The 26,204-nt window shown below is 20.4% G+C and overlaps 4 protein-coding genes across 6 annotated transcripts; 3 read left to right on the top strand and 1 right to left on the bottom strand.

Moving 5' to 3' along the window:
- The first annotated feature begins 423 nt into the window (after window positions 1-423).
- LOC122714137 (novel acetylcholine receptor chaperone) lies at window positions 424-2,981 on the top strand. Its single transcript, XM_043935206.1, has 4 exons — window positions 424-1,218; window positions 2,322-2,460; window positions 2,536-2,642; window positions 2,722-2,981. Exons 1-4 carry the CDS (start codon window positions 1,108-1,110, stop codon window positions 2,833-2,835), a joined length of 471 nt encoding a protein of 156 aa, XP_043791141.1. The 5' UTR covers window positions 424-1,107; the 3' UTR covers window positions 2,836-2,981.
- Window positions 2,982-3,073: 92 nt separating this feature from the next.
- LOC122714136 (vacuolar protein sorting-associated protein VTA1 homolog) lies at window positions 3,074-9,474 on the bottom strand. 3 transcript variants are annotated; one of them, XM_043935203.1, is made up of 5 exons: window positions 9,436-9,474; window positions 8,734-8,939; window positions 8,203-8,637; window positions 4,633-4,797; window positions 3,074-4,562 (listed from the first exon to the last, which is right to left on the bottom strand). In XM_043935203.1, exons 2-5 carry the CDS (start codon window positions 8,840-8,842, stop codon window positions 4,411-4,413), a joined length of 861 nt encoding a protein of 286 aa, XP_043791138.1. In that variant the 5' UTR covers window positions 8,843-8,939; window positions 9,436-9,474; the 3' UTR covers window positions 3,074-4,410. The 3 variants fall into 3 exon arrangements, with proteins under 3 accessions (XP_043791138.1, XP_043791140.1, XP_043791139.1); XM_043935205.1 differs by lacking the exon at window positions 9,436-9,474 and adding an exon at window positions 9,077-9,093; XM_043935204.1 differs by lacking the exon at window positions 9,436-9,474 and having other exon boundaries at window positions 8,734-8,988.
- Window positions 9,475-17,377: 7,903 nt separating this feature from the next.
- On the top strand, window positions 17,378-20,684 carry LOC122714135 (methylcrotonoyl-CoA carboxylase subunit alpha, mitochondrial). Its single transcript, XM_043935202.1, has 10 exons — window positions 17,378-17,423; window positions 17,514-17,583; window positions 17,655-18,039; window positions 18,126-18,460; window positions 18,586-18,882; window positions 19,161-19,373; window positions 19,560-20,054; window positions 20,151-20,339; window positions 20,415-20,531; window positions 20,622-20,684. Exons 1-9 carry the CDS (start codon window positions 17,392-17,394, stop codon window positions 20,523-20,525), a joined length of 2,127 nt encoding a protein of 708 aa, XP_043791137.1. The 5' UTR covers window positions 17,378-17,391; the 3' UTR covers window positions 20,526-20,531; window positions 20,622-20,684.
- Window positions 20,685-21,423: 739 nt separating this feature from the next.
- LOC122714155 (transmembrane protein 209) lies at window positions 21,424-24,169 on the top strand. The gene is made up of 8 exons (XM_043935239.1): window positions 21,424-21,688; window positions 21,781-21,906; window positions 21,991-22,292; window positions 22,384-22,704; window positions 22,767-22,900; window positions 23,009-23,335; window positions 23,418-23,639; window positions 23,751-24,169. Exons 1-8 carry the CDS (start codon window positions 21,642-21,644, stop codon window positions 23,877-23,879), a joined length of 1,608 nt encoding a protein of 535 aa, XP_043791174.1. The 5' UTR covers window positions 21,424-21,641; the 3' UTR covers window positions 23,880-24,169.
- Window positions 24,170-26,204: the final 2,035 nt, after the last annotated feature.

Genomic DNA, 26,204 nt, shown 5'->3' with positions numbered 1-26,204 from the left:
TAATAATAATAATAATAATAATAATAATAATAATAATAATAATAATAATAATAATAATAAATATTGTATTTGCAAAATATCAATACGTAAAATTTATATAATGATGCAATGTTTAAACTTAATGATATTATATTTCTAACATTATTATAGAAAACTGTATATAAAGTTTTGTATGTACTAATAAAATAATATAATATAGATAAAATAACATAAACATAATATATACAATAACAAATTTTTAGATTGTTTTTAAATGAATGTTTTATATTTTCACTATATTTTACAATGAATCAATATTTTTGAACAGTGCTATTAAAAATATAGCCAGATAAATGGTTTTACAGTTTTCAATTTTTTTAAAATTTTTTAATTTGCATATTAGAAATTTATTGAATTTATGAATCATTAAATTTATGGAATTAATTATTTTTAAAATTGTATCATATAAAAAATTAATTGAACATTTTATACTTTATATTTTGTTTAATAAAAAAATGCAGATCATTTAATTATTTTAATTTATCTCATTATATTGTTCGTATGTAATTAGAAACAATATATAATAAATAAATATTGAAAATTGCATGAAAAATGTTAGTTATAATTATAATAGAGTCATACGATGATTATACAACGTGTCTTTACAAAGTTCATTATAATTATGTTATAAGGGAAAAATTAGTGCAACGCAGTGGAACACGACACGATATGATATGATGTACAGAGTACTAATATTATACATGTTATGCGCTGTCGCAGTCGGAATAAGCCGAGTAAAACCGAAAGAGAAAGAAAAGAAGTATGAGCATTACTATATCGTGTACGATAGTACCCAATTAATACTAAGTACGAATTGAATAATTGTTCGAAATGTTTAAAAAAATATATTTCTAACATAAATATTATATAAATATCTATCATAAATATGTATAATTAAGAAATAAATAAAAAAAGGAAAAAAGAAAACAAAAAAGATAGTTTATTTGAGATTATACGAATCATACATAACGAATTCACGGCTACGAGTCATTCATCTAGTCTCGTTTCCGAATCGATTTCTCTACGTTTAATACGTTCGTGTCGCTAACAATCTTCAACTGTCGAATTATGGGCTCAGTCGTTTTAAAATCTCTTTCAGTTCTTCTTGGGATATTCTTCGTTTTCGTTGGTACTATGAAATTGACTTCTCATATTAGTAAGGATCTGCACAAGGATTTGGTGAGCATTTGCTCTATAATTATGTAACATAATTTATCCTTTTAATTTTACAATTTATATTCAATTGAAATTTTTATTTTCATCTAATATAAATTTTTATTTTGTTTTTAAATTATTTTTCTTTGCTATATCTATCTTCAGTAATCATAAAACATTTTTATTTTTATCTTTTTCTCTGTAATATGCATTAGCTTGTATATAATACGCATCATCTATTAACTATTATGACATTACATTATTATGACAATTTGTCAATTTTAATAATCGATCTTTTTGGATTCCTTAATCATATTTGTTCATTATTTTTTTGTAGAAACGATGATTTTTTCAATAAAAAGTATTTCATTTTCTCTTTACACATCCAAAAAAATTGTTTTTGTTTTTACAATCTTTGTTTACCAAATAAAAAAAATATATGTTGATATATATTTTATACATGTGTTTGTATGCATAATTTTTTTTATAGTTATAAATATCTCATTTTTTTTTATATTGTTATCTTGAAAATAATTTTAAAAAATTTTAAAAATATATAATAAAAATTATAAAAAAAAATTAAAAACCTAAAAACTAAATAAAAAAAATAAAAAAAATAACAATTTATATATATTATCTATATTTTTAAATACAGTATTTGAAAATATATAAATAAATAAAATTTATGGTAATTTTTAAGATTGAAAAATAAAATTTTAGATTTTATTAAAACAATCAAATTATTATTATTAATTTTTGTTTGCTCGAGATTTTTCTAAAAATAAGGTTTTTATTTAAAACCTTATAAAAACCTTATTATAAAAAAGAGATAAATTGATTCAAATTTTTTTTAAATTTATAAAAAGTTTAATTTTTTCATTTCGATAGATCTCGTCAGAAGATTATTTTCGGTTCTTGCTGTTACTTAATATTTAAAGTTATAGTAAACTATCAACTAACTAATTGGTGAAGCGCCAAAAATATTGCAAGTGCCAACCTATAATGTTTATCAAATTGAAATTGTCACAATTTTCTTTATATAAATATCTTATATATATGTTTATCCCTCCGCCTCTCTCCATATTTCATCAAATGTTTATTAGCGAATTGTACTATTATATTTCCAGAGGAAAGAATATGTGAAATATGCAAAGGTATTTCCACTATCTGGTACACTGGATTTTAAAGTACCAAGTAAATGGTATAGAAGAGTTGTTGGATCATTGGAAATTATTTGCGGACTCGCAATGGCCATAGTTCCAAGCCGTAAGTTTTTTCGTTAAGTTAGAATAAATTTTTTTTTAAAAACATTATTTTATTACATTATATTATTTTTTCTAGATAAAATAAAAAATGCATCAAATACAGTATTATTATTATTAATGTTAATGGCTGTATATTCACATTATATGGTAAATGATAAATTTGAAAGGATTGCACCAGCATTGGTAAAATTAAATTAAAATTTGTAAAGAAAATATATATTAAACAAAAAAAATTTCTTTAAATAGATTTACTTCTTTTTAGGTGTTCTTTTTTATGCTAACAGGCCGATTAGTAATAGATTGGCAACTTAGACGAGAAGATACACAACCAGTAACAGCTAATGGTGTAGATGATAAAACTAAGAAACAAGATTGAATTTGGAATTCTTATACATATTCATGAGACTAAAACTTTCATTTGATTATCATATTAATTATCACCTGCAATGTATCATGTAGGTAATAGTTTCTTAAAGGAATTCTTATTATGCACAACAAATAAATTACTCATTTGATTTTTGATTCCTTATTTATGATAATCATGTAAAATATGATCTTTTAAATTTATATGTTAATTTTATTCAGAATTTATATTAAATTGCTCTTTCAACAATAGTATTTAAATTTAAATCTAAAGGAAATAGAAATCTTGAAAATTTCAAAAAATATAAATATTTATTATTATTACAATATAATTTAATCAATGAAACATAAAGTATTAGCTCAAACACAAGGTATTAACTGCCATTTGAATTAATGTGTTCTTCTTGATATCATATTGAGATTAAATGTTTTTATGTGTAAACATTGCATTATAGCGCACACGCGTGCTTTCTTCATATTTATATTTTTATTTATTTAATTATTTTTTTATTTTTAAAGAAGAAAACACGCGTCTTTAAAATTCGAATGAAAATGTACAAATTTAAAATTCGTACAAATGTATAAATATATTATTATAGTTGAAATGAAAATTATAAAGAAGACTAGTTTGTTTTTAGTTTAAAGTTCAAAACATTTTATTAATATAATGGAATATATTATAATGGACTAATTGATTCTAGAATCTCGTTTGTTATAGCATATTTTGAACTGTAAATACATATTTATTTTAAACTATATTCCAAAGTTGCTATTCAATATAATGATTTAAATAAAAAAAGTTTAATATAAGATAAATACAAGATAAAAAACATAAGTACAAATATAAATATAAATTGTATTTTCCTATGTTCATTATAGCATATTCCACTGTATTAGGAGAAAAAACGTTATTACTGTAAAACGTTAATTAATTGTATATTTATTTTTCAAATGTTAAATTTATAATCAATGGAATAAATTAAATAATATATCTATAAAATAAAGCAAAAATAAAAATAGCGAAAAAATAAGTGTAAAGTTAACATATATAATGATATATTTGTTGCAAAATATTAAGGTATCTAACTACATAAAAGAACATTTTAAAAATCATTTAATAATTGCGCGCGCACGTGCATACAAAACTAAGCTTACACGTTCAAATAGAAAAAGAAAAATTAATTATAATTTTCACTTTTTTTGAAATTTATATTTTTAACTATTTTTTTTATTTGAAAACAGAACCAAAATTATTAATTAACTTATTTAAGATTCATTAATACATGACATATCATTTATTTTGCACTATTAAAATTTTTGATATATATTTGTGAACTTTCACATTAATCATTGTAATAATAGGTTTAAATATTAACGCCAATTTTATATACCTACAAATTAAATATATATTTCAAAAATATCTTTAATTCAGTATAACTGTAATAATGTAAACAGTTAAAATAAATAATTTATCATTTTTATCATTTTTACTTATTAATTAAATCATATTATTTATATTCACAAGCAATAAAAATTAATTAATTGTTATTATTAAGTGAAATAACAATATTTTCAATCTTAATTTTGATTATGTGAGTTCTTGACCAGTAGTTAAAAGATGTAAAGCTTTTCGAAGATTTAACACAGCTGTAGGCACATCATCATAATTTAAAGCACTTCCAGACCATTTAATAAATTTTTGTGCCTTGTTTATTTGTTCCACTGATAATTCGATTCCACCTATGATGTATGTATAATTAATGCAAACATATAATAATATATATATTTGAATTATTTTTTTCCAATATACCTTCTGTTTTTGTAACTATATTACAATCTTTATTTTCAGAAGACCATTCTTCTATATTTTCTTCACTAGTCTTACTATATATTCTATCAGATGGATTAGTATTACCAATAACAATTAAATCTTCTGTATTTAAAGTATCTTCTTCTTTTGTTTCTGTTGCAGAATCTATTTTAAGCAAATTTAAATAAAATAAAATTTTGTTCTTATAATATATAAAACATAATTATAATTTTTATTATCATACAACAGTAGACACAACTATATTTTTAAAATTATTAAAGATAGAAAAAATAATAGATAATGAAATTATTATACAAAAAATAATATTAAATAGTTAATATCATTATTTAATATATTAATTATATTATTATAACATTTTTAAAATAATCAAAGAATTGATTTATGTAAGAAAAATTAAATGATTCTACTTAAAAAAAAATTTTTTTTTAAACTTTTAATTAATTTCAAATTTAAAAAGTTATAATTTTTAAATTCATTAAATATAAGAATACATAAAAATTATATAAAAATAAAAAATATTTTTTTTATTTCTAATAATTTTTTTTATATTCTTGATCATTGTAGTGAAACAGATAAAATATTTACTTTAAAATTAACTTACAAATATCAATTTAAAATTTTTATGTATCAAATAGTTTAAAGAAATATTTATTATTATATATATTATATAAGTATTATTATATTATATAAATTATTATGTAAGTTTAAAGGAAATATTTTAAATTATAAAATATTATAGAATTAATTTAGTAAAGATGAAAATAATATCATATTTGTTTCTTTTACATATTCAGAAAAATATCGAACCTAATTGAACCTAATAACATTTTATTAATTAAAGATAAATAAAAATAAATATTTGTCTAATTTATTATGAATTCATACTTATTATAAAAACAAAGTTGATTCATTTATTAATATTTAAAAACCCTAACAATAAAATTCAAATTACTTTACAATAGAATATTTAAAATAGAAACACAAAACAAAACATTCTTTTAATATCTTTCAGTACTTATATGAAGCATTTCTTATATTATATATTTTAATAATAATTTAATACTTTCTAGGTAGGCATTCTATTTTTACACATGTAGTAAGTAATTGTATGTGAATCAATTTTATTTATGAATATTTTATGAATTTGAAGGTTAATTTTATAAATAAAAAATTAATTAATATATAATAAATAATATATAATATAATAAATTTTTATAAAAATAAAAAAAAATTTATTATATTCAAGATTATGATAATAATTTTCTTCTTATAAAATATTAAGTCCACATAATAAAAAAAGATGTTTTAAATATTATTATATATAGATATAATATTATTAAATTCGATAATATTTTTTCTAATATTGAAAAATTAATATTCAATTAAAAAAAAATAGGGATGACACTTTTTATCTTTACGAAATTCATTCTTCTAATATTTTATAATCTAAAACAGACCTGACTAAATTCTTCTCCTCTGCGAGACATATGATTTTATTTAGCCAATCTTTTTCTATTGCTTTTTCTCATGCTCCATAATTCCCATTCTTAATTAATTGATTCTTCTATCATGAACATAATCATCATTACATGCATAATTGATGAAACAAAACATATATATAAAATATGATTAAAATATTATATAATATCTGCTAATGATAGAGCTTGTGTGATTCTTTTATGATTCTTTTGAATAAGAAAAAAAGAAAGGCACAAGCCATAGCTTATGAACCATTAATTGTTCAGACCTGATCTAAAATATTATAATTATTTATAAAAAAAAATGTTCTCCTCTCTGATTTTAATGACTTTAAATATGTTATCAAGCTCAACATTCTGAATAATTTTTTTTTATATGTGTTATATTATTGCTTAGTTCAAAATATTCATAAAAAAAATTATCAGTAGTTATAATAAAATCTGTCTATAATTGTAATAACATATGTCTTAGTATTGGTTGCTACTATAATAAACTAGTGACTAAAAAGTGGCTAAATATAATAAACTAATTCAAATCTCACTTTTTATTTATAATATTTATAAATGAGGATCAATAAATTCCTTAAATGAAAACTCAGTGTACATTACATATAATAAATCTATATTAGATTTAGATTTGAGTTAGTATTATCAAATCAAATCAAATCTACTCTAATTTAAATTAATTTAAATTAATCTTAATTTTAAATAAATTTTTAATAAATACCATAAACATTAAAAATATTATATATAGTATTTTTATTTATAATTCAAAAATAATGTATAACATGTAGAAAAAAGTTGTTCAGAATTATGTCCATATTTCAAAGTCAGGAGAAATTTTCCTTGATAAGGAGAAGTCTTTTGTAAATAATTAGCAATATTATAATGTTAATATGTGTAATGATTTTGTGAGAAAATAGCTTGTAATATTTTATCTGTCCCATCCATTATATAATAGATATAATATATATTAATATGGAATATAATATACTATTATATAAAATGGATTTAGCATATTTTTGTACATCATACAATATGTTAAAAAATGTTATTCATAAGACATCTTTAGAGAATTGATATTCAAAAACTAAAATAAATACAATATATAAAAATATCGATTAAGATTTATTTATTAATTTATAGATGAAATAAGATGGAAATAGAAGCCACTTTGTCTTTTTTATATCATATATCATATTCTTGTTTTATTTGAGCTTTAAATAAGCTAACATTTTTGTACAGCAATTTTTGTGTTTATTTTGGTCTCTAGAATCAATTTTCTAAAGATGATTTATGAATATATTAATTATTCTTGCAAAAAAAGGACCAGCGTAATGATATAACAATATAGTTCCAGTTGCATGATATATGTATATACATATATATATATACGTATATGATAAATAACCAAAGAAAAATTAGTTTCACCTTGAATTTGCCGATATGTTGTTTTAATTAGTCCAGAATTGAAACTTTAAAAACTTTTAATTGTCATTCATTATTCCTTACAAAATTATTCGTTTTATTATTTGTGATAAATATAAAAAAAAACAATCTTAGAAAAAACAAGTTATCATAAAAGCATTCATATATATATACAATAAAATTCACAAGAATATAAAAATATATATATAGAATATAAGAAATGAATATGAAATAATATAAACATTATAGGAAATGTATAAACATATTAGGAAAAAGTATAAACATATTCAAATATAAATATAAAATATTCAAGTATAAATATAAAACAATATAAACAATAGTTTTGTATTCACTTATATATGATATAAAAAAACATAGTATATATTGCTATTAAAAATTTAGTCCAACTTAATATTAATTTCATGGAAGAACAAAAAGTCCAATTTTCAATCAAAAATAACTTTTTAAGGAATAATAAGGCAAATAAAATTCTTCTTAAATTTAGAAGATGTTATTTTTAACAACATATATCGATGTTAGAATTGATTTTTAATCAATTTTATCAATTTTTTTTTTTTTTTTAATAGCATGTCTATAATATATATGACTATTTAAATATATTATTAAGTTTAATTTTTATTACCTTCTTCCATATTTTTATTAAAATTTGTTTTTTCATTATTCTCTTGTATGGGTCCTGGTAGAGGTGTTTCATTATTTTTTAAACAATTATGAATATATGCTGCTTTCCATTTAGCATATTTTCTATTTTGTATAGCTTCTTCACTCAATTCTCCAAAAACAGTTAATACATCATAAAGTAATCCAGCTGTAAAAAAACTATGTACTAAATTTTTTCCAAAATTAGCTGCTCTATCATTTTTATCTGCATAGAGAAAAAGTTTCAATGCCCAATTTTCTAAATGTGCCTGAGCAGCTATATCATTTGTAATAGCTTCATTATCATATAATTCTTTTTTAGTTGTTTCTAACCAATCCATTAATTTCATTAAAAAGTTTGTTTCCTTTGGTGATTTGGTTGATAACTTTAGTCCTGTTTGAAGAGCATATAATCGACCTATAATAAAAATTAATAATTTAAAATTGATAATTTTAAAAAAAATTAACTGTAATAATTTTTCTTTCTATAATAATATAAAAAGCAAATTCATACACCAATAACTAATAACAGGATCTCGTTGATCATGCGTTGATGCTATTTTTAGATAATGTTGTATACTTTTTAAAGATAATGGTATTTCTGGTAAATCTAGGTTAACCATGTTGAATAATAGATTTAATTAAATTGTTTTTTATTTTTTTCTTGTTTTACTCTTTATTTTTTATTTTACAATCTCTTTTATAAGGATTGCATCTTTTCTGTAAAATATTTATAATTTATGACAAATTAAAATTAACTTTATTACCTGTTTTATAATTCAAGAAAAAAAAATGTTAGTGAATCAATACAATGTTCATAATAATCATGCAAGTTCATTTAATAATAAAATACTTGCAAAATGTTTTTGAGAATTGTTTTATTTATTGATAAACATTGTATTGCAATGATTATTTGAATAATCACAAAGAAATATTCTTGACTGAAATAATAAATTAAAATAATTAAAATAATTTAATTGAATTTGATACATATTTGTAATCGTTTATGTAAAAAATTAATAATATAATAATAATTTTAAATTAATTTGAAATTAATTTATTCCATAATTCTATAAAAACTAATAAATAATAATTTTCCACAAATTATATTATAAAAATTTATTGAATTTGGAGGTTCGAAAAATATTCTTAATTGTAATTGATACGAATTATAATAACATGAAAGAATGCAAATTGACATTCAATATATTTTTACCAATATATTAAATTAATTTTCAACTTATCGTATTATCTCTATTAAAAGAAATTCTTTGAATAAATCAGAAGTTCTTCAAATAATTGATTGTCAATGAAAGAAAAATAAATATATTATCAAAATCATAAGGACATGTACATAAGTTACATATATAATATAGTATATATAATATAATATAATTTACTTTATGTAAACTATAATGTTGGCAATATCATTTTTGCTATAAATGTGTGTAGGGAATTTCATTATGAATTTCACAATTTTGGAGAGACGAATTGAATTGTTTATTTCGCTAATTTTTACAAAAATTGTTTAGTTTGACTATATAAATTTCTAAAATCAATTATACTATATAATAATTCCTATAAATGTCCTTGAAAAATATAGGAATATGGTTTAATTGGAGATTCTTGCAATAATTTTGAGCAACTTTTTTCTTTGCAAAAATTTTTAGTAAAAAAAAGAAAAAAAATAAAATTAAATTGAAATTTATTAAAAATTAAAAAATGTCATTTGTAATTGTTTTGTTTTTTGAAATTAAATGATGAGTAACAGAATTAAATTTATTTAGTATATATTGTATTAAATTATATTTATATTTTTAATACTTTTTCAATTTTTATTCCATTATTTGTGATATATATATATATATATATATATATATATATATATATATATAATTTGTGATAATTAAAAGCGACGATTTTTTAATAAAATAAATTTGATAACAGATAGATTAAGAGTTCAAAAAATTTGCGATACAATGAAATTGATTACCATTTTTAAAAAATAATATTTATTATTAGTATTTTATATGGATGCTAACATTTACATAATCTAGGATTCGATATGATTTATTAATTAAACAATAAACATTTTTAATATTCAACTATTACCGTTTATATATTTCAATAGTAAATTCGTTAATAGTAAATAGTTAATTATAAAATATAAATCTTTGCGTTTCGAAGAGTCATGACATGATTCTTTTATCATTTTTATAAATTGATATATTTTTGATATTTATTTCCATATATTGAACATCATTAATATTTATTTAAAATTTAAAAAAAAAATTTTTTTAATTAATTAATCATAATTTAAATTTATAATTTTTTTTAATCAATTATTATTTTTTATTAATTACTTATTTATTCATTAAACTTTTTATTTTATATTTACTTTTTTTTTAAATAGTTTAACATGAAAAATTGGGAAAAATTATTAATAATAATAAATTGCAAAGAATTTATTTTATTGAAAGATTTTAATATATTAATAATATAAAATATATAAAACAAAATTATTTACTAATTATATAATATTATATCGAAAAAATTAACAAAAAAGTTTTAGAAGTTTTTTTAAATAAAATTTTGAACTTATGTTTATTACTCATTATAGTATAAATTATTGGCTAATGACTTGAAAGTTTATAATAATTATTTTAGATATATAATTTAATTTTAAATATTTACAAAATTTAAAACTAATTAAAAAGTTTATGCACATAAATATTTAAAAAATTGTTTACTATATTGGTTAGTTGATCATGATATTATCATTGCCGAGTATGCTATACACGACAAAATTAAACGAAAAAAGTTTTTTCGAAATTATTAAAAAATATTATTTTTTTTTATTCATTTTAATTATTCATTTTTCAATGGAACGGTTGAACAGACATAGAGATATATGAATCAAATTTGCAAATAGTAATGACTGTATGAGCACTATCAAGTAAATTAAATTAAATTAATTTCTATTTAATCACAACATATCATCTAAATTTTCATTTTATTGATTATATTATATTCGATTCAAATATTCAACAATGTTGATAAAACTTAATTTTTGTAAATATATTATTTTAATTCAAATTCAAATTTCTCAATAATATTGTTAGATTACTAAAATTTAAAGCATTTTATTTTGTATTTTATATTTTTCATAGTGACACTAATTATAAAATACAATATATATACAATTATACAATTGACAAATACAATTATAAGAAAACAGTTATATCAGTTAATCACGAACATATAGACAAAATTCAATGTATTATAAGTTTTTTATTAATATGTCGGAAACTAAATATAAAGCAAAAGTTTCAGATTTAGAATTTATTTTCTCCTTTCTTTTTCTCTCTCTAAAATTCTCTCTAAACTATAAAATTATAAAAGTATTAATTAAATTTAAATTTTCAAATATATCTATGAAATTATTGAATTGATTAAAATAGATTTTGGTAATTATCTAAAACAAAAGTTCCTCGTAAATTTTGGTAATTTTTAATAATTTTTAATCATTTTATATATATAATTATCTTTTAGTTTTCGAGATATTTATAAAAAAAGATTACTATTATTATATAGAATTTCTTTTGTAGATTTGTCGCTATGTGTATATAAATATGCAATTGCCATTTACCTATTTTTAAATATATCATGGATACGTTAAATATATGATTAATATATAAATAAATATACCAAATATAATATTAATATTCAACAATCATTATCATTTCAATTATCAGATCATTTTATATTTTTTTCATTCATGAATCCAAAGATCATAGAATGTCCAAGTTTGGGATTGAATTTGAGACATTTTAAGTTTATTATAATCTATAAGAAAATAAATTTTTGATTTACATTTTGATTAATTTATATTTATATAGTTATTTGCTACCGTTATATGTTTACATTAACAAAAGATAAGCGACGTAGACGTAGATGTATACGTATAAAAAAAATTCGATGAAATATAATAACAATCTTTTTTTGCAAATTTCTTAAAAATTAAACAGTTGTTATATACATAGAAAAAAATTATTCAAAATCTTGTCCTCTATAACGTATCTAAAAATCATTAAAATTAGTGAAAAAATTTCTTTTCTAAATAATTATCGTTATTTTATGTTTTATTTTTGCAAAGAATGCATTTGTAGAATATCCAAGCTTTCTATGGATAAGTATTATATAGTATGATAATTTCTATAGAATATGCTTGAAAATTATGCTTAATGTGAGATATTTCAATGAAAAAGTAGCTTTTCCATGTTCACCCATTATAATTAATATTAATTTCTATATTATTATATATATTTATATTATGCTTATGATTAAACGCTATCACGGATATATATTAATGAAATTTTATATAACTATCTTATTTTTAAAAAATATATTATGTATTTTCCCTTCCTTGTTTGATTTTTTATTTTAATGAAAAGAAAATGAAAGAATTTAAAAAGAAAAAATTTTGAAATAAAAAAAAAAAATAATTTTGAAATTGAAAAAAATTATTAAACTATATAATTATCTTCGAGAATTTTATTCGAGAATTTAGTTTATGTAATAATTTTAAAATATAAAACAAAGTTCTAATAAAAAAATAAAAGATCTATTTTCTATTTCCATGTTTTTTTTTACATAGGCCTATTAGTTTAGTTACAGCCTATTAACTTAGAGTTGATAGATTTATGTGACTAAGTTTAGAGCGTCATGCTCACTTTTTATTATCACAAAATATCGAGCAATGGAATAGAAAAAAAAAAGTGCATACTATATAATTCAAATATACTAAAATCAAAGTTCCAACTTAGGCAAGTCTCAAGCCAAATGTATCATCAATATCCTGATTACATAATAATAATCAGAACACTCAAGAGAGTGAAATTTAACAAATAATAATAAAATAAAATTGGATCCAGTCGGATCTCGGATCTCAAGACTTTAGATATAACGGGCAATTACGGAACAGAAATCAAACCCAGAATAAAAATGGCGACATAACAGATAACAGAAAGACAAACGTGAGAAAAAGCTAGAAAAATCCTAAAAAAACCAAATCAAACAACAACTTGATTATCCAATATATCCAAATTCTTCTTCTATCTAAAAGGAAAAAAAAATTCCATCCAATGTAAAGCAGAATATTCCAACTCTTTTACAATATTTAAATTTCACCACTAACAAAATATCAATGGGAAACACTCATAAGTAAAAAAATAAAAAGAATAACAAAGATCTTAGGAACAGTTTATCAATTTCAAAACACAAAATAAATTCGAGATATTCTCCAAAATTGACTCAAACATTGAATCAAGAATTAAGGAACAAGCACACCACAGGGATAGATTAATATAAAACAATCCTAAACCACATAAATCTAATACCTAATCATCCATTATAAGTAAAATATAGAGAGCCATATGACATCTATTAAAATCATTTGGAACATATTGATAACACGAGAATAAATTGTATTTCTATTAAAAAAAATTGATCAATCAGCCATTAATCCTACCAAAGAATTACATAACTATCAATAAATCAAAAATATTCTAGATATAGAAATATATATACACATTCCAAAAATATTCAAATCAAAAATATTTTTTCTTAAGAGAGTTAAAAGAAGCTGATGAAAATGATATTGCAGAAAACATGCAACAACTTAATCTATCAAATATACAAAGCAAATACTATTTTAATAAAGATTATCTTAATAAAGATTATCTTAATAAAAAAATCTTGTTTTTATCAACAAGATAAAAAGAAAAAAAAATCTATATTGATAATAGATCAAAACTTATTTTTATTTTACAAAATCAATTTAATTTTATTAGAACATTCTCACATTCTAACAATAAAATTGAAATCAATGACATACAATTCAAGTTGAATTAACTCAATTAACGATACGACAATAAAAATAAGACTAAAATAATAGATGGCAATAGAAATCAATACTGATGGAATTAAAACTACCAAAAATATTTTAATTATACCACCAAGGATAATACAGTAACTAAGCTAGCCCAAATTACAAAAGATGATTATTTTAGTTTATTAATTAGTAAAACAGATATTCAAATCCTTCCAAAACAAAATATCATTAGGAATCAACAACATGCAATAACATTCAAGCATTTTTCAGAAAATAACTATTACTTTCAACAACGCACCAACCATTGTTATTTTCTGAAAGCATGAAAATGTGCAAAAATCATTCCAAAAAAAATAAAGAATCCAATACAATTGAATGAGCCAACTATTGTCCAATAACTCTTACTAACAATATTAATAAAATATATTAAGTTATAATCAATAATACACTAAATCACTACATAAAACATAACAAAATCATTCCAGATAACCAATTTAGTTTCAGGAGATATCAATATTTCATATTTAATGCAATATTTAAAATAACAACATCAATAAGAAACTATATTCTAACAAAATAGTAAGAAGTTTTCCTTGACATTGAAAAAGTTTTCCATTCAATATAGCTAAATGAGTTAATCTACAAAAAAAGCATTCCAATTACATCTAATTAATCCTATATATCCTATATATCGTATAATCTGAGATATAATTCAATAAGAAATTTATAAACACTAATGAAAATCTCAATTCCATACTTAAATTTGAAATAAAAGAAGGAGAAGAGGAATCAATTCATTAATATTATTCAATAATTTTTGCAAATGATCTAATAATCTTTGCAGTTGAAAATAGACTTAAGCACACATCACATTACAGCACACAAGTTCACAATATTCTTCTAAATAGAATCTTAAAATAAATTCAGAAAAATGCAAATCAATTCTATTTAGAATTTTACTTAGAATCACTAATCACCTCTTGATTGAACAAAAAAGCTGAAGCTACATCATTCCAAATAAAAATTCTGAAATAAATAATCTGAAGTCTTGCACAAATAAAATAATTAAATAATATTTAAAAATCTATCTTGATTACTTAGCTAGACTGGATTCTTACATAAAAATTCAATTAAAAACTATTATAAAAACAAAACAATGCTATTTTTTATAAAAAATATCTATTCAAAATCATATACTATCAGATGATTTATCAGTAACTAATTCTAATAATTGCTAATGGAACACAAGTGCAGAACAAATAGAAAAATTAAAAATTACGAATTTTTGAAAGATTTCAGCATCTCAAACTACATAATCTCAACATAGCAACTAGAGAAGAAGGATTAATAATAGTTATTCTTTTGCAGCCTCAATTATGTATAAATAATTGTATAATATATGTATAATTATGTATAATATAAATTTCATAATACAACTCACCAGGAATTATTTAGCAAATTAATATGAATTAATATTAATATTAATATTAATTCCAGTCCAAACAAAGAAGTAAAAAAGTAAGCAATAATAGATTAAAAATTTTCAAACTCTAGTACAGAGGTATCCATAAATTCAAACATTTATACTATTAATTTTAATATAATATAATAAAAAGATAATTCCTGTTTCTATTATTGATTAAGACATCGAAAAAAGATCAATATCAAACATAACTAAAATATTAAATGATCACATAAAAATAATCATGTCTACAATGAAACTTTTTCATTCAAGAATTACATCAATTATAAGAAATTTAATAAAGCATTCTGTGATTCAATAAGACAATCCTTATTGGAAAATAAAAATATAAAAATATTAATATAAAATTATTAAATATAAAAAATTTAATAATATAAAAATATTAAATATAAAAAAAATGAGAAAAAAAAGAAATAAAAAAACATACGACAATCATAAATAAACAAAAAAAAATTCGCATAAATAAACAAACATTTAAAAATAAACTATAAATGTCAATTCTAATATAAAGTGACATTAAGTTGTACAAACAACAAAAAGAATAACAAAATAAATCATTAATATCACATGTTCTAAAATTAAATAAAAATAATATTATAAAATATTATTAAATAAAATAAATATTATTTTTTACTATTTTATTCATCATCACCAATCATTACGCATTTCATAAATTCATTATCTTCAATTCATATCTCATCAACATAGAGTTTTTTTATACAAAATATAAGGTATAAATTTTTTATAATTTTTTATTTTTTCTTTCTCATAACATATCATTAGTAATATCGATAAATATATTCATTGTACACTTATACATAATATATTCCACATACTAACGCCAGTGAGACTAGAAGAAATCTTGACGAACTGAATCTACTATTCAGATAATTATAAGAGTCTTTTGATAATTGTTTCTTTTATATATATACATATATACATACAATCAATGTAATACATATTTTTTTAATTAAATATATTACTAAAAAAAAAAAGTCAGTGTTGTGCTAATATGCAAAGATTGCGAATTCGATTCCTCATGAGTTATAATCTATAATTAATAAAAGTTAGGAAATGATTAAAGTAATTTTATACTTTAGGCAATCAAAAATTTCATTTTTTTTTTTTTGTAAAAAAAAAATAATTTTTACATAATAAATTAAACCATTAAATCAATAAAAAGTAATAATAAATAACAGAGAAATAAAATACAATGTTAATATTTTTCAACAAAAAATAATTTTTATTAAATATATTATAAAATGCATAAAAAAATATCAAAAATATCAAAAAAATTGTTAATTAGCTCTTTTATATTAAATTTGTTAAATATTTGAATATTTTTATGAAAATTTACTCTTTTTCCATATTTTTTTAATATTTAAATAATGACTTATATTAAATCAGAATTTTTTATTTGACATTTATATGTACAATACGTATGTATTATATAAGATATGTATATACAATATATATATTTGTTATTGTTTTATTTTATATATATTATTTTCTTAGATATGATATAGAAGTCAAAGTTTAACTAATATCTAAATATTTTTATGATTTATTATATTTATCTATCTATATGATAATATAATATACTTGCGTACGTGCGTGCGCGCGCGTGTGTGTGTGTGTAATCTTTTTATAAAGGTTAGAAATTATTGATATTGCATATATAGAAACTGCTGGAAATTTAAAAATTTAAAATCTTAAAATTTATATCTAAATTTCTAAAATCTATATTATTATATATTATTATGATATATTGCTATCGTTTTTATTATATGTGAATCATGTATGTAATAGAAAAAATGTCAATTTTACAGTAAGTAAATTATAAAAAGATCTCATATATAAGATTAACATTTAATATTTGTTTGCATAAAATTAATTAATTATATATTGTTATTAATAGATGCAGTAGAATAATTTCACATATAAATAATTTACATACTTCGAAGATCACAACTGGCAGATTCAACAAAGTAGAAACTAATATTTTAATTCATAATTTTGAAAATTAACTTAATTTGTAAAATTCTCTATCATATTATAGATTTTAATTGCAAATAGAGGAGAGATTGCATGTCGTGTAATAAAAACTGCTAAAAAATTAGGAATCCAAACTGTAGCAGTATATAGTGATGTGGATAAAGATTCTTTACATGTTGAACAAGCAGATGAAGCATATTATATTGGTCCTGCTCCTCCGAATCAAAGTTATTTAAGACAGGACAAAATTATATCTATAGCAAAGAAATCAAAATGTCAAGCAATTCATCCTGGATATGGATTTCTTTCAGAAAATGCAGAATTTGCAGAATTTTGTCAGAAAGAAAATATTATATTTATTGGTCCTCCAGCAAATGCAATTAAAAATATGGGAATTAAAAGTACTTCAAAGAATATAATGACAAAAGCTGGAATTCCTGTTATAGCAGGTATAATTAATGTTAATGTATAAGCTTATATAATATACAATTTTATATATATATTAAATAAAATATTATATTATTAATAAAATTAGGATATCATGGAAAAGACCAATCTAATGAAATCTTATTACTGAAAGCAAAAAAGATAGGTTTTCCTTTAATGATAAAGGCTATATGTGGTGGAGGAGGCAAAGGAATGAGAATAGCTTTGAAAGAATCAGAGTTTATTGAAGCTTTAGAATGTGCAAAGACTGAATGTGAAAACGCATTTAATGATTCAGCCATTTTACTTGAACAATACATCAATAATCCAAGACATATTGAAATACAAGTTTTTGCAGATAAACATGGAAATATTGTTCATTTGTTTGAAAGAGATTGTTCTATTCAAAGAAGATATCAAAAAATTATTGAAGAAGCACCTGCAGTATGTATTTAAATTTTTAATTTTAACAATATTAACTTTAATAAATATATAACAATATTATAATGATTTAATTTAAAAACTATAAAATTAAGTATAAAAATTATATAAAAAATTTTATGATCTAGCCTGGAATTTCAGAAAATTTAAGATCAGATTTAGGCACAACAGCAGTTCAAGTAGCAAAAACCGTGGGATATATTGGCGCCGGCACTGTTGAATTTATAATGGATTGTAATACAAATAATTTTTATTTCATGGAAATGAATACACGTCTTCAAGTAGAACATCCTATTACAGAATTAATTACAGGATTGGATTTAGTTGAATGGCAATTGCGAATAGCAGCAGGAGAAGAACTTCCATTAAAACAAGCACAAATTAATTTTAAAGGACATGCTTTTGAAGCAAGAATTTATGCTGAGGTAATCACATTATTTTTTTTAAAAGCAAACAAAACATTTACAAAATATTTTTATATAAAATGTATACCTTATGTTTCTTCGAAATAAAATAGTTAACTTTTTTCCTAGCTAATTAATTCTGTAAACAATTTATTAAATCTTATAACAATTTATTGAATCTTATCATTTTTAATTATTTTTTATAATTGATTATAAATATATAAATATAACATACATATAATATATAATATATAATATATAAATATAATAATATAATATATAAATATTATAAATTACAGAATCCAAGAAAGAATTTTCTACCAGGAGCAGGAAAATTATCTTATATGAGAATTCCGGATATTAGGAATAAAACAATTAGAGTAGAAATTGGAGTTCGTGAGAAAGATCAAATATCTGTGCATTATGATCCATTAATTGCAAAATTGATTGTTTGGGGAAGAGATAGAGAAGAAGCTTTAAATATACTTAAATCAAAGTTAAATAATTTTAATGTAAGTAAAATTTCAATTAGATAACACATGATTATATTTTATATATATATTTTTATTGATATTAAAAAACAAATATATATATACATATAATACATTTATATACACATAAGCATATGCATGTATGCAATTAATTTAAAAATTTATAATATTTAATTTATTCACAATAATTTTTGTATATATTTTTAGATAGCAGGAATCGACACTAATATAGAATTTATTAAAGATTTATGTTCTCATTCGAATTTTCGGCAAGGGGAAGTACATACGGGCTTCATAGAAGAACATTATCAAAAATTATTTCGAAAATTACAAATACCAAGTCATATTGCAGCTCAGGCTGCTCTTGCCTTAATACTTTATGAAGATAGGCATTCTTTACAATCATCTTTTACAACTCTTGATCCTTTCAGTCCTTTTGCAACTGAAATTGGTTTAAGATTAAATCATACTTTAATGCGAACTTTTTGTTTTAAAGTTTACGATGATGATATTAAAGTTGAAGTAAAATACATTCAACCTGAGATTTATTCTATGAGAATCAATCAAATTGGTCCTTGGAAAAGAATAACTGGCTTATTAAAAGAGAAAGAAAATTCATTGGAATTATGTACCGAAATTGATGAAACAATTACCAAAACAAGAATAATCAAAATTCATGACAAATTACATTTATTCACCAAAGCTAATATTTTTTCTTTCTAATATGTTTTTAATTAAATCAAATGATTTAATTAAAAAATCACTCAAGAAGTTATTTATTTCAATTTCAATTTATAGGATCGTGAATGGCAATTTAATATATCTCCTACAAAATTTCTCCACAATATCACAAATAATCAGATTGAGTTAAATCCATACGGAGCTTTAAGTCCTATACCAGGTTTTATAGAAAAGTTATGTGTTGAAAAAGGAGATACTGTAAAAATTGGAGACGCTTTACTTGTGATTAATGCCATGAAGATGGAAGTATGTTTATACTAATTTCAATATCATTATAATTTTAAATATTTTTATTTATGTTAAAAGTTAATTTTATTACAGCATATTGTCAGAGCATCCACAAATGGAATTGTTGAAAGTATATTATGTTCAATAGGTGATAATGTGCCGAAAGATAAACTTCTTATTAAACTAACTGAATCTATATCTTAAACTAATGTATATATTAATATTTGTATCTATCTTAATTAATTATAATTTCACTTTTTTTTTCCAAATTCATAATTAATCAAGTAATTTTATTTTCAGAAATTAATAATATATAAAAAATTTATATTAAATAAATAACTTTTTGAAAAAATAAAACTAAAAACCTTTCATAAAAAAAATTATCAAAAACTTATGCATTGATTTTTTTTTAATTAAATAATAGTATGAAATATAATGTAGTTATTTCCAATTAAATGTTTGCACATTATTCAAAATTAAATTAGATGTTTTATTATTTTTAATTTTCATAATTTTCATCTTATTTATAGATAAAATTATGTATTTGTACAAAATCTCATGTTACAAAAACTGAGAGAAATAAAGCATTTCTTTTAAATTCATGTTTGGAATAAAAAATTTTATCAGAATCGTTTAATGAATATTATTTAAAAAAAAAATTGTTTATGACAATATTAAGTACATTTATAATATGCAATTTTTTATATAAATTTTTTAATAAGCTAATCATATACGATATATATGATTTTAATATATTCATAAGACATTAATATATTCTAGAGAGAGAAAATTCAAAAATATCGACTAGAATTTATTTATTAAATTATAGGTAATGTAAGTTTGTATTAGATGAAGGAAATAGAACAAAGTCGTAATGTAATAAAGATAAAACATTTTATCTTGCTTCATGTAATCTTTAATTGTTTATAATTTAATAAATGAGCTTTAATCAAAATTTTTGAATACTAACTTTTGTGTTTGTTTGGGTTTAGAATCAATCTTTCAAAAATATCCAAAAATATAATATATGAATATATTAATATTCTGTATATTCTGTATACACATATAATTAATACAATTTAATTGCTAAAATATTATATTAGTTGAAAATATATATTTCATTTCATTTATATATATATTTATAATATTATATAATATTTATAATATTATATATATATTTCATTCCATTTCATTATTATGAAAAGTGCGCCAAACGTACTATGAAGAGATATATGATTAAAAATGGCAGAGCGATTTTGAGATGATTTTTTAAATAAATTAATAAAACAGAAAAAAAAAGAAAGAAAAATAGTAAGAAAAATGAGTAATTTTCAATCTCCTATGCGATGTATTTCTCCTAATGCGAGGTAATATAATATATGAAATATAGAAAATAATTGAGGTTAGAAAATTAATTATTATATGTTTCATATGTCACTTTAAATAATTTAATTTATAGAATTCTGAGTGCCAAACCTCAAGTTGAACAAACTCTTAATATAAAACAAGCACAAAATAAAGCAAGAAACAGTATTACATGGTTTTTTGTCAATAGTTCTTTACTTGGAATTCTCGTTTTTGATATGTAAACAATTAATATTTTTTTTATATTCCAATCATTCATTCTATCAATATAAAAATATATAAAATTAATATATTATTTTCTCAGATTATATGGAGGTGCAGCATATAAACCATTTTGTTGGGCTGAATGGTGTTTGGCCTCAATATTTGCATTAAATGCTCTATATCATATCACAAGATATGCATGGTCAAACTTTTTTCTACAACCAATTTTATTGAGTCCTAAACAAAGACGACTATTGGGTGTATCAGAAAATGATCCTTTTTTTAAGAATGAATTACCATTATCTCAAAAAATATCTGAACCAATAATTCCATTAAATTTATTATGTATAAGTTTTAACAAAAGAATGGTCCCACTTAGTTCTACAGGATTAAGTGAATCTAGTATGAAATATTTTTTTTTCATTCTAATATTATCTATAAAATTTCTATGAAATATATATATATATATATATATATATATTTTATGTTCAAGAGGATTTTTCATCATCAAATAAATTTTTTAAATATGATAGTCCTACATCTCAAAGATCAGCTTCTAGTCCTAATGGATCTTTTAATAAGCCTTTAAATATTTCAACAAATGGAAATTTAACTAATGAGGATTTAATTCAAAATGAGAAGGAATTAAAAAATTACTTGGAAAAAGCACGCCAAAAAAAAAATGTTCTATCTACAGACATTGATCAACCTTCTAATTTACTTAGTTCATTTTGGTCGCATCCAGCAATTAGAAGTCCTGGAGAAGTTTCTCCATTATTGAGAAGATGTGCATACCAAATGGCACCAATTATAGGTAAGATTATGGATAATTTTTTTCTTTAAAAACAAAAATTATATTACTTTTTTTTTTCATAGATAAATCAAAGTCAGTTAGTCCAGGTGCTGAAGAAGGAAATTCACCTAGAGGTATATTTGGTGCATCAAATGTTTGGAGGAAATATAGAATTGATTCAATTAAAGTAAATGAATGGACAGCCAATCTTCGCATGGTAAATTAGATATTGAATACATTTCAACATGATTTACATTATAACAAAAAATATATAACAGAATATTTATAATATATAAAAAATATAAATCAATATCAATTGTTGCAGTGGATTAGCAAAACAGTTATTGAACGAGTAGCAACTGAAATTGATAATGTTTGTTTAGCATTAGTTCGTCATGGTTTGAGTGATTCTCAACCAGGATATGTGGGATTACATAGATTGAGAAAACTTGCACAAGCACCATTCTTAGTATCTGCTATTCCTACTTTACCAACTTTAGTACCTTTTTTAGAATTGTCTAATAATCAAGAATACTTAATTAAGAGAATTAAAATTCTTGCTAAAGGAGGATCAATGAGCGAATTTAAATGGAATGGTGGAGGATCTCATAATGGCAAAGAATGGGATTCTAGTTTACCAACTGATTCTGTGGTAAATTCTTTTAAAAGTTATAAAATAACATTTAGACAAATAATTAAAATCAATACAATATATACTTTTATTATTTTTTTAGATAATTATGCACTTAGTTTCGACATATATGGATACGCAATTAGAAGCTCCTTTAGATCAACCTGATGCACGACCATTTACATCAAGATATATGGCTAGGTCAGGAATGGCTTTACCACGTAGTAAGGGACCTATCGTAGTATGTCAATCTATAAATCCACCACATTATAATTTGGCACATTCTGGAGATTCATCACCTAGCGATTATGAAGAAATACAACGTGTAAATAAATTTTATTAAATTTATTATCATTATTTTCTTTTATTTTTATTTTAATATTAAATTAAATATGATATTGTAAATTGATATTAATTATTTTTTTTTCATTTTTAGGGTAGGAACAATTTATTTCATACATTTCTATTATTTTTATACATCGTTAAAACAAGAGATCATGGTATGTTAGGTCGTGTAAATTTAGGTACATCAGGTATAAACGTTTTATGGGTAATCGATAATTGAATATTTGATATTTTAGCAAATAACAATATCATATATATAATAAATATTTGATGATGTAATATTTATTTTTTTTTCACTTGCATTTTTATTAATGATTTATTAATGATTTGTTTCTTGATATGTATTCTTCATGTGTGAAATTATATTCAGTGTTTTTTGTACTTTTTTTTTATATTTATCTTAATTAAAATATACAAAATGTTATTATATTCGTGAAACATCTTTAAGATTTGAAACTTCAATTTTGCAAATCAAAACAAACACAAAAGTTTATATATTAAAATATAAATTAAATATAATATTAAACATAAAAAAAATCAAAAGCCGCTTCAAAAGTATTATTTGGTGTAAATATTATTTATTATTAAATTATAAACAATTGAAATTTGTGTTAGATAGAGATAATGAGATAGATGATATATCTTCATCTTGATTCAATTAATGTAAACTTAAATTGCTTACAATTGTGTAAGCTAACAAAGAAGTTATTTTTGTATAACTTTTTATTTGTTTGATTTTTAGAATCAATTCTCTAAAGAAGTTCCGTGAATATATTAATATTTTGTAAATTAAAAAAAAATTTCATGTATACAGATGTTTGTTATAAAACTAGATGAAAAATTTAAGAAATAATTTCTAAATATAAAATTGATATGCAAAAAATTTTATTTATGTTATATTCTTTTCATTTTATTTTATTTAATACAAAATGAAATAATTTATAATTTAAAAAAAGAACTTTAATAGAATTTCTTATATCAATTTTTATTTGTGGAGTTTTTTTAGAATTACTTTAGAATTACTATAGATTTTTTGTATTATTTCGGAGCAATAATGCAATAATAAAAATTTGCATTTAATCCAATCAAAGTCTTAAATATTTATTGATTTTAGACACATTAATATTTTTGAAACTTTGAATTATGTCAAAAAAATAGACTATATTAAAATGTATACGTCAATAATTGTATTCTTATCTAACCTTTATTCAATGATATAAATACAGCATAATTTTGTTTTTTTGATTATTATATGATTCTTATGTTCCGCTTATGTTCATACTAGATTTCTCAGAAATAAACAATTTTTCAAAAAATATTTTTTATATTTTCATAATTTACTAATTAAAATAAATGTACAGAGTATTAATATAATTTTGAAAAATCAAAAAGGATAAAAATAAATACAAAAAATGATGTACAAAAATGAATTGAATTTTGAAGTTTGCATTAGCGAGATGAAAATTGAGCGAGACAGTAATAGAGATAGAATCATTTCATTCTATCATTTCATTTAATTGCTCATTTCGAAAATTTTGGAAAACTCATTAATAAATAAAAGTTTTAATTAAAATTTTTTTATATTAACTTTTAATTTTTATATTTTTTTTAAAATCTAGAATCAATTTTCTAAAAATATTTCATGAATATATTAATACTTTATATATTTTTCGTTAATATATGTTTTTGTTTAGTATAAAATAAACAATATAATTTGTCTAAATAACTTATTTCGAGTTATGTTTGCTATAATTATAGTTTTATCTGGATATTATTAGAACTAGATTTTATTATAATTATATATATATATATATATACGCACACATTCTATATGTATAAAATATTCAATTTATAAATATAAATTATTTATAACATTATAAAAAATGGATTCAAACAGGAATTGAATGGTTTTAGTGAAAATTTTTCTGTAACATTCTTTTCTGTAACACATCTGACCATCAAATGTAATCATAATTTTATTATATTAATCAAAAATTTAATGTATAATTGTATAATTTGAATTTTGTAAAACTTATTATATAATAATAAACTTATTATTATATGAAAAATAAGAAATATATGAAGCTGTTCTCGTTTATTTACAATTTTTTTTTATATTTTATACATTAAATCTCACAACAAAATATACCTATTATTCAAAAAACTAGTTACATCATTGTTAATTACATCATATTATATCCTTTTTGAAACCATTTAATTTTTATTTGAACTAATACAATAATAATACAGAATATTTTACACATAATTGTAGATTAAAATCAGATATTATATCATACTTACCTTTGTCACTTGACAAAAATTTATCGTAGAATTTATCATTAAAGTAAAAATTATAATCATTTTATAATTATATTGATATTACGAATATATTTTATTCACAGTATTTAAGTATATGTACAAATAAATCATAAATCACATATATCCGCATCCATTGAAAGTAAAACATAATTCACTGTAATAGCATATAATTTCTTTTTTATAAGTTTTTTGTTTTATTTTACAAATTTTAATATAATGTATTGTA

The sequence above is a fragment of the Apis laboriosa genome, unplaced genomic scaffold, assembly GCF_014066325.1.
Source record: "Apis laboriosa isolate Shangri-la unplaced genomic scaffold, ASM1406632v1 scaffold289_cov146, whole genome shotgun sequence".
Classification (NCBI taxonomy): domain Eukaryota; kingdom Metazoa; phylum Arthropoda; class Insecta; order Hymenoptera; family Apidae; genus Apis; species Apis laboriosa.
Note: the sequence above shows the minus strand (reverse complement) of the source record. Positions and strands in the feature narration are given on the sequence as shown.

Coding starts and splice junctions, on each gene's coding strand:
- LOC122714137 (XM_043935206.1), top strand. CDS start 1,108: ATGGGCTCAGTCGTTTTAAAATCTCTTTCAGTTCTTCTTGGGATATTC. Junction 1,219..2,321: donor AGGATCTGCACAAGGATTTG/GTGAGCATTTGC, acceptor TTATATTTCCAG/AGGAAAGAATATGTGAAATA. Junction 2,461..2,535: donor AATGGCCATAGTTCCAAGCC/GTAAGTTTTTTC, acceptor TATTTTTTCTAG/ATAAAATAAAAAATGCATCA.
- LOC122714136 (XM_043935203.1), bottom strand. CDS start 8,842: ATGGTTAACCTAGATTTACCAGAAATACCATTATCTTTAAAAAGTATA. Junction 8,638..8,733: donor TCCTGTTATTAGTTATTGGT/GTATGAATTTGC, acceptor TTTTTATTATAG/GTCGATTATATGCTCTTCAA. Junction 4,563..4,632: donor TATAGTTACAAAAACAGAAG/GTATATTGGAAA, acceptor CATACATCATAG/GTGGAATCGAATTATCAGTG.
- LOC122714135 (XM_043935202.1), top strand. CDS start 17,392: ATGTATGTAATAGAAAAAATGTCAATTTTACA. Junction 18,040..18,125: donor TGGAATTCCTGTTATAGCAG/GTATAATTAATG, acceptor TAATAAAATTAG/GATATCATGGAAAAGACCAA. Junction 20,055..20,150: donor AATTACATTTATTCACCAAA/GCTAATATTTTT, acceptor TTCAATTTATAG/GATCGTGAATGGCAATTTAA.
- LOC122714155 (XM_043935239.1), top strand. CDS start 21,642: ATGAGTAATTTTCAATCTCCTATGCGATGTATTTCTCCTAATGCGAG. Junction 22,293..22,383: donor TACAGGATTAAGTGAATCTA/GTATGAAATATT, acceptor TTTATGTTCAAG/AGGATTTTTCATCATCAAAT. Junction 22,705..22,766: donor CCAAATGGCACCAATTATAG/GTAAGATTATGG, acceptor TTTTTTTCATAG/ATAAATCAAAGTCAGTTAGT.